General features: G+C 50.7%; 1 protein-coding gene across 23 annotated transcripts in view; it reads left to right on the top strand.

Moving 5' to 3' along the window:
* The window catches only part of SCRIB (scribble planar cell polarity protein), a 109,171-nt gene that overhangs the window by 91,868 nt on the left and 4,693 nt on the right, over positions 1-12,610 (top strand). For 18 of the 23 annotated variants that reach the window (XM_074898229.1, XM_074898231.1, XM_074898227.1 and 15 more), the window contains 2 exons: positions 252-440; positions 3,664-4,570. In XM_074898229.1, coding sequence (XP_074754330.1) covers positions 252-440; positions 3,664-4,318 — 844 coding nt within the window. In that variant the 3' untranslated portion in view covers positions 4,319-4,570. The other 5 variants (XM_074898234.1, XM_074898224.1, XM_074898230.1 and 2 more) reach the window with 5 other exon arrangements.

Below are 12,610 nucleotides of genomic sequence, written 5' to 3'. Positions count from 1 at the left end.
GATGGGGCAGATGGCTCCTTCTTAGCGGACGTGGGGTGTAAAAGGAAGGATTTCACAGGGAAGGGGGAACTGTGCTCAGAGCCAACCTCTTAAGAGCAACTCGGGTCTGTGTGTGTCCGTCCGAGGGCATGTCCCTGGATGTGGTGCTCAACGGCTGCCTGGGGTGTCGGTCATCACCTTGTATGTTGAAAGCAGGCAGGTGAGAGCTGTGGTGGACAGGCCAGCCCACCTCTGCCCGTTGCTGTGCCCAGGTTGAGTCCATCACAACCTGGGGCAGGGGACCCCGTGGCACCCGTGCGGACGGCCAAAGCCGAGCGGCGGCACCAGGAGCGATTGCGGATGCAGAGTCCTGAGCTGCTGAGTGGCCAAGAGAAGGAGCTTTCCCCAGCAGAACGTCGTGCTCTGGAGGCAGAGAAACGAGCCATGTGGAGGGCAGCACGGTGAGTCAGAAGAACCTTTGCTGTTCTCTTCACTAGGCTGGTTCAGGAACGGGGGACCTGCTGCATGTCTTTTGGGTTAGATGGTGTCCGAAGCAGGGAACAAAGAATCCTTCCTCGGTCAGATGTTAGGGGAGGTCACGGAGTGCCTGCTCAAACAGTGCAAAGCACCTGCCCCTTGGCTGAGCTCATCCGCTCCCGGCAGCGACACGGGTGAGGTGTCTCTGCATTTCAATGGTCCTTGCACAGTCACAGAGTCAGGGGAGTTCTATAAAAACATGACTTGAACACCTTGATGTGATGGTGAACCTGTTCCTTCCCTCTCAGCACACAACTTGCCACATTCTCTGTTACACATGAAAAAGGTGGTATTTATTGAAGCTGCAAGGTGACACATTCAAAATGAAAAACGGAAAGAGCGTTTCACATACCCAGTGCTGCTAGACTGGAAAACTTGCCAAAGCCAAGAAATTAGCAAGATGAGGGCACTCTTATCCACACAAGCTGTTTCATCAGCTATGAAAGAGTGATTAAAAATTGTTTTGGAAGGAAGAGAACTTCTAGTTCAGAACTTAAGACCTGAAGCTAGTCCAGGCATTTACAGTGTCATATAATTCCTTTCAAAAATTAGTCAGGCTGCTCCTGTAACTAATTGTAGTTTTCTTCCCATAATGTTCCTGTAGGAAGCATTCAGAGGACAATCTGAACAGTCTCTTTTGGGGTTTGAGTGAGAGCTTTTAGAGGAACAGGGCTGCTAGTGACTCATCCTTGCCAGCCTGCTAGATAAGTCACCGGAGGGATTCCCGTGAGTGACACCACTTGGCACTTCCAGTGCTCGTGCTTAGACATGGGTGATAATGGTGCTGTCGTCTTCTGGGGGGCCCTGTGGGTGAAGAAATACATAGTGGAGTCCTCAGTGAGGGGGTACAAGGGTTCCCGTTGTTACTTGATCACTGTAACAGATCTGCTCATGGTTTATTTAGAGCTGGACTCACATTCCTAGTACCAGGGCTTTTGCCCTTCAGGGAAAACTTTCTTGGTATGCTCCAGCGCTTTGCCTTGGACGAGTCCTTTGCTGGAGTCCTTTTGCTGAAGCACTGCCATAGTCTCACTGCACTGCCCTGAGATGTCAGAAAGCTGAGCAGGTCACTGGGAAGCGGAACACTGATTTGGGAGAGATTGATTTCTGACATCCTGTAGCACCTTTGTTAGACCTTTGAAGCTGGCCCTGCTTTGCTGTTGGGTCAGATGCCCTCCAGGGTTCCCTTCCAGCCCGAATTGCTCTGAGTCCACACTGGGTAATCTCTCCTCCCCCAGTTCCTCCCCACTAACAGGGCTGCCTGTGTCCCAGCCCAGCGACCAGTCAGGCTGCTGACAGTGTCCTCGGGTGGGATTGTTTCCACCCTGTGCTGTTGTTTCACGCTCCAGTTATTGTGGGATTCTCTCTGCTGCTCTGATTCATGGAATCTTCTGCTGTATTTGGCATCTCACGCCTAGTCTGGGTGATGCTGTTCCCACGGTTTCTGTGTCACAACTTTTTAGGTGGCATCATTGGCAAATGGAAGTTCCATATTTTCACATTAAGCCAGGAATAACTTTTACCAAAGTACCAGTGGAACAGAAGCTTTAAACAATACCTGCCAAAACAGACACGTTGCCCTTGTGTTACAGGGCTGGAAGCTGCATAGGTGTTAGGGAGCCAAATGTTGCTTAGAATGGCTCAGAGGAGGCTGGCTGGGACTGCGGTGACCAGACCCGAATCCTTGCTCTGGCCTGTTCTTCCTTGTGAGGTTGGACAGATCACCGAGTCCCTCTGAGCTCCAGGAGCATGGAGAGAGGGTTGTAACAGCACTTCCGTGTCTCGCAGAAAGGCTGTGACCATTGGAAGCATTAAAAATTATTTTCATTTTTCAATGCGGTGCTGTGTCAGCACAACAGTGCTGTCAGTAGACAACTTGCAGAGCATTGCTGCTCAGTCATTGCACCTGAAAAAAATTAAAGCTCCACTGTTCTATCTGAGCCAACAAAACCCAAGCTGTCTGTCAGGCTTCTCCTCTGACAATCAACGTCACTGTCCTGGGAGAGGGCAGAGGCTGCTCTGTCAGCCCTTCCCAGGCAGGCACACAGGACTGTCCCTCGTGCCTCCGCCTCCCGTGCCTGTTCCCTCATACGATGGGAAAGGCTGTATGAGGTTGTTTGGGCTCTGATTCCTCCTGAGCATCACCCTACCCAAGGAATCCTGTAGTAAAAGCTTTAAGTTGGGTGTAGAAAGGAGGAACGCAACGTTGCCTGCGCAAACCTTGGAGGCAGAGCTGCTGCAGGGACACTGCTCGTGTCACAGCGTGCACCACTCGCTTTAGGACTCTGGTTTTCCGTCAACTTGTTGCTGTTGCCAGCAGATAAAGAAATCTGAAAAATGGCAGGGGAGGGGGCAGGATCTTTTTTAATGATCCTGTGATTTGCTCCTGTAACATTCCTGTACACCGGACTGTGCTTCTTGGTTAGTTAGGAGTTTGTTGAAGTTGCTCAGGGCACAGTACAAGTTCGACGTGACACTGCAGAAGGGTTCGTGGGTGTTGAGTACAGTGGGTTTGTCCACTGTGGGCAGGAGAGAGATCCCAGCGTTCCAGTCTCTTCTAAGCATGTTTTGTTCCTGGCAGATGAACTGCTGAAGGGAGAGCCTTTCGAGGTAAGAGTACACGACGAGGAGCAGCTACTTGCAGCTGTCTTGCTTTTCAGTGATCAGATCCAATGTGACTGGTTTTAAGATCTGCAGACCAGGTCCTCAGCTCCACTTTGCTTCTGAGACCAAGGTGTAGCTTTATACTCAGTTCTTAGAGAAGTGCCTGGCTGATTCCTTGCTTAACCCTTGCGTGGGGCTGAGGCCTCGTTTGTTTTGGCATTAGGAATCAGTCAGTCACCATGATGTGCGCCTTTTTGTTAAGACGAGGATGGTCCGTTCCTGCTCCCACAGATCCCCCAGATGATCTGGTCTTCCTGGGGTCCCTGTTCCGCAGGTGCTAGAGCAGGCACAGTGCCATGGTGGCAGCCAGGGCTCAGGTCTTGTTTCCAGAGGCCCCCGGCAGCACTGCCCGTGCTGTGGGGGAGGGAGGACTGTACTGCCCTGCACGTGGTGCTGCAGCCTCACTAACCTGTGTTTTCTTTAAGTGCATGCCACTGATTTTATTACTTTCTCTCTAATCTTCTATCTTCTGCTTCTTTCCAGTTCTCTGGTCTGTGTGCTGTCACTCGTGACCCCATCAGTTTGCACCTTCTTGGGCTTTTCCTTTCTGTCCCTGTGTCATCCGTGCTCTGCCAGGACGTGTGATGCGCCCCCTCCCCCAGCACCCCCCTCCCCTCGCTCTGTTGGGACAAACAAACACCCCAGAACACACACCCCCCGGCTCTGTTGGGACAAACACCCCAGCACCCCCTGCCCCGGCCGCGTCCCAGGCACACACTGCCGCTGCCGCGGGAGAGGGGTTGGTGCCGGTGCTGCCGAGGGTGGGTGCCCGCCGGGGCTGTCGGGGACACACTCACCCCCTGGGCCGTGGGTGCTCCGGGCCGTGGCCAGCAGACTTCTCCCGATGTCCCTTTTGCTTCCCCTTTTCTGGTGGTGGAAGGTGCATGCGAATGGGTGGTCGGATGCACTTGCAAATGGACATGAAGGGGCCACCAGAGGTGTGCGTGCATGCACACCCCCCTGTGCCCTGCCCTCCCTCAGCCTGCTTCACACACTCGCACAGACACGCACTCACACAGACACACACTCACACAGACACACACTCACACAGACACACACACTTTGTCAGTACCTCCCAGGCCTTTTCCCATGGCCTGCCCCTCTCCCAGCCTGCGGCAGGACAGTCTCTCCATGCTGAGGCTCTGCAGGCTGATGCCTCTGGGCACGTCCCCCCAGACTGGCCTCTGGAGGTTCCTGCTTCTTCTGCAGCAGTTGGTGTTGAGCAGGATCAGATATAGGAGCCTGTTTTAATCACAGCTACCCCTATATCAGACCCGTATTTCTCCTTGCCAGGGTATGTTCCTGTATCTGTTTCTTTCTTTCCCTGCGCTTGTCCGCTGCGATGTTCATCACCATCATCTCCTCTTCCTCCTCTTCCTCCTCCTCTTCCTCCTCCTCCTCCTCAGATCCTCAGCTCTTGAAGACAGTATTAAACAGTACGAGCAGGATCTGGCCAGGAAGCTGTACCAGTCCCGACAGTGGGCACCTGCTCCCGGGGCCAGGCCAGCTCAGATGTCTAGTCCAGTGCAGAGTCACGCCTCAAGACTCGCTGGGTCGGGAAGCCAATCCAGGTGTGCACAGCCCCCTCCCTGCCAGCTGCATGCTCCACAGCCCTGCCTGCACCCCCCGGCCCAGCGCAGGGCTCCCAGCTCTGCCTCCCGGGCTAGGCAGCAAATTCCAGTGGTTGCTGGTGTTCCTTTCCCCGAGGCCCCACAGGCCGCCGCGTGCTCTCGGTGAGGAAGGGAGGGATGCTGGGACTGTCGGGGAGAAAGGAGCAGACGTTTCTGAGGGCTGAGCCCGCTCTTCCTTAGCTATGTCACAGTCTCCCGGTGGCTGAAGAGGGTTAAGATGCAACACACTGAGAGCTCAGGGGAGAGAAAAAGCCCTGGGAACCGACCTACTCGTCTGAGCCCCTGCAGGCCCTTTCCCAGGTGGGGGTGCTCTCCCGTGATGTAGGGCACCTCTGGAAGGGCCTGCAGCTCCTCAGTGCCTTGATCCTTGGCTCCAGGCTCCCTCTGTTCAACACGTGTGATGGCAGGTGTGTCTGGGGTGACAGCAAAGAGGGCTGTTCTCCTCTCCTGCTTGCAAAGTGTCTGCCTCAGGGAACCAAGGGTGCCTCGTTTTGCCTTTCTGCACTCAGCCTCTTGGCTGTGGTCTGGCTGCTGGGCACAGAAGGTGGCATTATCCCTTAGTGAGAAGGCAATGGCTGATGTCTTTTTCTCCCTTCTTCATTTCTGAGGCAGAATGAAATCGCTTGAACAGGATGCTCTTAAAGCCCAAATGGTTATTGCCAAGTCCAAGGAGGGGAAAAAACGGAGCACACTGGAGCAGCTGGCAGAGTCACCTTCACCCATTCCCACCCCATCGCCAACACCACTGGAAGGTACTGTACAGCCACCTCTGTCTGGGGAACAAAGCTGATGCTTCTCTAGCCTCACTTGTCCGAAAGCAGACCTGTTGGAAGCAATTCCTCCTTCAGGCTAGGCCAGGAGGTCGTTTGGGGCATAGGGTTGGGCCTGAGGTACAGAAAACGCGAGAGAACATCTGAAGTATGGTTCCAGGGAACCAGAGCAGAAATAAAACCGGCATCGTGACTTCTTAAAAAAAACAGGAAGGAGGCTTTTGTTCTGAGAAGGCAGTGTGTCTCCTGAGCAGAGTCTTTTATCACACTCAAGTGCTGCAAAATAGAAGGGGCAGACTCGGGGAAGTGTTGCACATAGTACAACCATTCACTGAACGGAGCTTTTCTGTCCTCTCTTGCAGATTGCAGTCCCAGAAATGTCACTTCACCAGGAAGACTGGTATGACACACTTCTGCTTGCTTCTGTTACCTCGCCTATAATCCTGGGATTTCATGGTTACTCAGCTTGGGTGTTGACTGTGCATCTGGGCCATGGGATCCCTGCTTAAATACTTAAGCCAGATCTGGCTGCATGACACAAAGAATTGTGAAGAGGGCACAGGGGATAGAGCTCGGCCATGCCCATTGCTAGAGGCATCCCCCCTTTTTTGCAATGACAATGTAACATCTGGTTTTGTTTCCCTGTTTTATTATTCTATCCTTTTCTTGGTTCTTCATCCCTGTGTTCAGAAAGCCTTTCACTTAAGAAACTTTGGCCCCTTGTTTCCTCAACAGCATAAAACTGAGAACTTTGGCTGAAATCAGCATTTCCTTTTTCTAAACACTGTATAAATGCAACAGGACGTTGTTGCAGAGAACTGTCAAAATTAGTAAGGCAGTTAAACACAAGAGTGGGAGCAGCTGTACAGAGAGGGGACCTGCTTTTGCCCAGGGTCACACAATAAAACCACCTCTGGATTGAAATCCTGACTGTGCTGCAGCCTTCAGGAACGTTGCCACAAATTTTCCCATGGAAAAGGCTTCCTGCCTAACTAAAGTGTGTGTGTGTTTTACTGGGGCACACAGTGTTTCCTCTGCAGCTTGGAACCCCTGTCCTGACACCAGTTACAGAGAAAGTCCCGGAGGTGCCTCCTTTCCAGAGGCTGTATCAGGGCTTCTGGCACTAACAGAATGATGCTCTGCTTCTGCTTTTATCTCTGCACAGGTTGCTCCCCTTGCTGCTGGTTTTCCATCTGTTTCTCTCCCCTTACTCTCTCTTCTCTCTTTCTTCTCTTTTGCTGTCCCTTCTAGTCCATGTCTGAAAAGAAGTTTGACTACCGGGAATTTGCTGCTATTCCTTCCTCCAAACCTGTTTACGAAATCCAGGTATAAATGCATGCTGAGCCTTCTATTAGAGTCGTTAGGGCTTGGTGTGGTGGAAGTGCCTGCACATGAAGTGACTGTCAGAGCAGAGCCTGGATGATTCAAGCAAGTCCCCTTCAAAGGCCCTGTCTGTGTGGGAGGCAACGACAACCCACCGTGCTGTGTAACTGAGGGTTTACTGGAGGCTTCACTCAGGGGGATTTGTGAAAAAGTTGGTCCAGGTGGTTTTAAAATCAACGACAAAAGCTTTGCAAATATAAAGCAGCTGCATCTTCACCTGAATTGATCCTGATATGTTTTTAAGTGAAAGATGAGAACTAAAAGGGAAGAAAAAACTATAGCAATTCTTGCCAACAGATTGCAAATTGGAGCAAACGTTCACTTCAAGCTGGAATATATCCAGCATCCTGCCCAAGAAGCACCTGTGGCAACAATTCTCAAATGTTGTAACTCTGCTGTAGATGAACTGTAAAGCAGTCGTGTGGTAGGAGAACACCAGGTTTCAAGGGTGAGCGCCATGGCAAGGTGGTTCTCTTTCCTAAGAGAACCTCATTTTATTTAAGCTGCTTTGCCACAGAATCACAGATGGTTGAGGTTGGAAGGGACCTCTGGAAGTCATTGACCCCCTGTCGAGCAGGGCCACCTGGAACCAGTTGCCCAGGTCTGTGAACTGCTTTTCTCTTGCTGTCTGGGTTGGACGTTAACTGGTTGCATTTGTGACGGCTGATCTGGGCAGACACTGTGTGTCTGCACAGGGTTTTAGTGTTGTATAAAGACAGTGAAGCAGATACCTGCAGTTAGGTTTGTGCTGCCTGTGGGGAGCTGGCAAGGACTGAGATGTTGGGCTTTAACTCACAAAGATCCCGGGTCCGAGGTGTCGCCCCCAGAGCCAAGCTGACTTGGGCAGAGTTTGAGGGTTCTCAGGCAGTTACATGTTATCTGATGCATGTTCTCGGCTGACTCCTTTCACTGGTGGCACTGCTCAGCCCTTGGTGGTCACTGACCTTTCCTTGGCGAATCCCTCCCCGTCCGGGCTGTGCCCCCACCCAGGTTCTGTGCCGGGTGAGTTCAAGGCTGGTCAGAGCTCTGGGGGCAGCTCCGGGCTGCCCGAGTTTCCCCAAGTCTCTGCTGGGTGCAGCACTGGTTCTTCTACAGCTGAGAAGGTGCCTCCAAAGGAGGCTTCACCTCCAGAGCACCGGGCGGTTCCTCTGGACCCCTTTCAGCAGTGCAGTACCCAGGAGACTGTATTTTTTGCTGGCTGTAGTGACACAGACGCATCACCCCGGGTCAGTGCGGTGCTGGGGGTCACCACGGCCCCTCTGCTCTGCCTACTGCTCGTCACAAAGAGCACAGCTTCTGCCCTACATTTGCTTTATTTCGAAAGCACCAGATGGGCTGAGGTCATCTCCCACTCTTCCCTGCCTCCTCCAGTTTTGCTGCTTGCACAAAATAGGCAGGTTTCTGTGGAAATGGGGGCTTCCTGCACTCACAGTGAAATTTCCCTAATGCTTCCCCTATAACTGTGCAGAGTCGCCATCCTTTATCCTACAACTAAAGAAAAATTAAGCTACACCTCACTTGTGCTCTTGAGCTGAGCAGCACAACCCCTAAAAGATAGATTTTGGTCACTAGGGACAGAACTTCCAGACAAGTTTGGCGTTATTAAAGTTGCTGAATACTGAACTTTTCTGAAAGCCTGTCTGTACGTTTGTATCACTCGGAGAAGTGCTGAGCTCAGCCTAAGTGTTGTGCACAAACCTAGGAAGAATCGTAATACTAACAAAGGCAGCTGCTGCTTTTGAAGTAAACAGAATACCTCAACGGAATACTTTGACCTTTCTATCCTTGAAGCACTCTATACAGCTAAATTAAATTATTTCAGCGGAATGGGTCGGGCTTAGGACATTTATGCCTGTCCCCAGAGTAGTGCTGATTTTCAAGCCACCCCCAGTTCATGACCATGTTGTTTTCCCACGGCGTTGTCACTCGGGGCTGACGCGCTGCAGCCGGCTCTGGCTGCTGGAGGGGTCTCCACTCTATGAGGGCTTTGGAGTTAGCAGGAGCCGGCGGGGCTCCAGGATTCTCACTTTGCCGTTTCTCCAAAGGGTTCGGCCTTCCGCTGGGCTGTAACTGCCTCCTGTCCCACATCAGTCCTCCACACACTGAATGTGAAGAAGAAAGTTGATTTTGCATGAGAAGCCAGGCCTGGGAACAGTGCGATGCAGGATTAGGATCCAGGACTCTCAAGGAAATGCAGCTCGTGTCTTTGCTCTCCTCCTGTGTTTCTGCTCGGTTTTCTGTAGTCGTTACACTTTCTGCCTTTCGGGTCGTTTCCTGCCCTCTCCTCCTGCACACAGAGTAGGAGGAGGAGAGCTGGATGTGCAGACACACGCCTCATCCTGCCGTTCAGGCAATGGGCTGCTTGGCTCTAGCACAAAGGGTGTCACCACCTGCACGGCGCGTTGTGCCCAGCTGCCGCAGCCCCTGCGAGGGCAGAAGGTTCCCTGTGGTGTGTGGGAGGGCAGGGGTGGGGAGGTACCTGCCGCCAGCTACAGAGGCGGGTGCTCACCTCTTCTGTTCTCTTCCAGTCGCCTGATGCAGCTGATGACCTCAGATACGTAGATGACAGAAATAACTCAGGTAAGCTCACAAAGGGCCCATCCTTGTGCCACTCGCTTCCCACCATGTTCTAGAGGGTTCCCTTTGCCTGCTTGGGGAATCAGCCCCGAGGACTTCAGCTTCTTGCTGCTTGAAGCAGTGTCCTGTTTTGTTTGTTCTAGAATGAAACCTCCACACTCCCCACGTTCAGTTTTGGGTAGGATATTTGCATTGTGCTTTAGTGGTGGCTGGCTGCTGAGAATGGTGTGTAACAAGCATGCTCAGTTTCCTTCCAGTTTTGTGTTCTGGAGTAGAGTGGTAGTGGAACACGGCGGGATGTTTTGGCCCCTGTCCCCTGCTGTAAGTGAATGACACCGGTGTTCGGGATCCGCATCGTCCCCCTTTTGCTGGAGCAAAGAATCTTGTGCCTGCAGCTGCGTGTAAGTTCATCCTGGTTTAAGACTTGAGAGCGTTTGGGTGCTTTAGTACCCAGGTGACTCTCCAGGTCTGTGCTGGTGGATCTGTGTGCACAGTCAGCTAAACAGAAATTAAAGCTTTGCCGTGGCCCGTCAGGCTGTCCTAGCTCGGGTCTGTATGTCTGTCCCAGCCGTGACACACAGGCTCCGGCTTGCCTCCCACTTCACTCTAGTGCCTGTGGCAGTGGTGTGGAGCTCAGCAGGGCCTGCCTGCTCCTCAGTGCTACTTCTCTTTCCTTCGGCAGTTGATGCTGCTTTTCTTCTACCTGTTCTGTGGCTGTTTTTTCCCCCTTTATTTTAAACAAGGAACAGTTTCTCTCTCAGTTTTATCTTGACAAATCTCTTGAGTAAAGGCTGCACTCCAGACAGCTGATCCATGTATGGGCCATTTCCAGAAGGAGGTTCTGTTGCAAGAAAAGCTTAATTCCCTGAGAACAACATCTGTTCTTTATCCCTCAGAGTAAACCTCTCAACCCTGGTTATTCTCTTGGCGTAGCCAGTTCCATCAGACGTAACCAGGAGGTCACTGAAGGGTCAGGAAATAATCAGCAGTTGCTTAGGGGCTTCAGACCCCACTGCTACCTGCTACGGGTCTGTTGGGCCCTCAAATAGAATAAGAACCATAAAGAAAAGAGTGTGGTGCTCTGCCAAGAGCTTTTAACCCACTCCTCAGTCCTTAAGGTATCCTTCTGTCACCTCTGTATGAGGCTGTGATGTGTGTGAGGCACCAAAAAAATGCACCTCTCCAGACTCGGTTCGGAAGGGTGGCAGATGGAGATGCAGCTAGGCTCTTTTGGTATGGGACAGAGCACTCCAGTTTTTAGATTTCCCCCATTCCAGCCAATGTATAGATTTTTCATTTTTGCATTGATTTTGGCAAGTTACAACATCTGCATGAGGAATTTAAAAAAATCTTCCTTTTCTGCATCAATTCCAGCCTCCCGCCAGGCCTTCCTAGATATCCTTCTCAGAACACGAGGAGGAAATACTCGGAATACGGCATTTCTCTGGGAAAACACTTGAGAGTTATTTTTATTTGCGTTTTTCTTTACTGTAAAAGGAAAAGGAAAGGAAACCAGTTACTAAAAAGACCCAAGGGGGAGTGTATGCTGACCTAGCTCAAAACACCAGTAGGTGTGAGCATCCTCCACCCCGCAGCGTTTCAGGCCCCATTTGGACTGACCCTGCCGTGTGTTTAATAGAGCTTTGAGAGATCTAGTCACTCCATTTAGTGACACGTCCTCTGTACACCTCTGCACGTACAGGAATTTTAGTCAGAATTATCTTTGATTGTGGAATTACAGCTTTTTGATCATATGGTAAACTCATAAGCAAGCCCTAAATTTATGCTAGAAAAACCCTGTAACGGGAACTCCAGGGATCTCTCCTGCTGCCTGCGGGAAGCCTTAGCAGAGCTCTCCTCTGAACATCTATCGGAGCTCATCGTTTCCTTCTTGTCCATCGCAGGGGGCTCTACGAAAAGTTCTCTCCATTCTTGGGTCTGACTTCATGGTCGGTTGTCTCTTAAAGGTCTTTAAAAACATTTATTCCAAGGTTTTCAAGAGGCCATGAAATTATTAAACCACACAACAGCATTTTTAGGGTGCAACCATGCTATGTGTTTGCTTTATGACGTAACTTCCAGATCACTTAGAACCAGAATCTTTTGCTTTCCAATCTGATACCCATCAGGTTTCAGAAACTCCCCCGTGATACCTTCATACTGCACTTACTGCTGGATCCCTACTTGGGGCGTGTAAGCAACTACCTTTGTCCTCACAGTCTTTGGCCACTTGGGATGTCTGACGTTACAGCAATTGATAAGGCATCTCTTTATCCTACACCAAACTAATCCCTACTGTGTTTTCTCTAGGACTCAGCTCAGCAGCTCATACACAGCAGTGAAAGATGATCCCTTCACCTTCTTGTATTGTTAATTTAGCCACATCTCTACTCCAAAGACCTGCACACACCCTTTTGTTCTCCAGACTTCCATTTTACAGATTCTTTCGCACCAAAATGCAAAAATTTCACAAAACTAGAATCTCTAGATTCATACTAGTTGCAATACCTGTGCTCTCTTCCAGTATTTTCTGATTTCTCCCAAGGAGAGGAAGCACGTAAGGGAGCCTTGCACTGGTTCAGAATACCCCAGGATCCTGTTTGACTGGAAGTGAGTTCTTAGGGAAAGACTGTGAGAAAGCGAGCTTGCATAGGTACATGTTCTCCGTTTTCTGTAATCATCTATTAAGCAGGGATGTCTTGAGCCAGGTAATGTGTCTAGATCATCAATGTAATGATCCTCTGTAACATTGTCTAGGTTGGGTTTTTTTAATCTTTCATGATGATTTGTGCCATTGAGTTCCATAATTAGGCATTTTGTTTACTTTGGATGTTTTCTTGATAATTTCCTTGGGTTTCTGGGATGCAGTGAATAACTGTGTCTTATTCATTCTTTCTGTACCATTCATGTCAGCCAGTATCATAACAGTTATCTTTCTTCCAGGCTGAAGAATCCTAGTTTTCCTTTCTGGGAATCACTCCCACACCCCTCTGGACCTTTTTTATTTCATCTATGCCATTTTTAAGGTAGAGAAGGAGAACAGGGCTGCATGCAGTATTGCAAATGTAG

Source organism: Athene noctua, chromosome 2, assembly GCF_965140245.1.
Source record: "Athene noctua chromosome 2, bAthNoc1.hap1.1, whole genome shotgun sequence".
NCBI lineage: Eukaryota > Metazoa > Chordata > Aves > Strigiformes > Strigidae > Athene > Athene noctua.
This window is presented reverse-complemented; position numbering and strand designations above follow the sequence as displayed.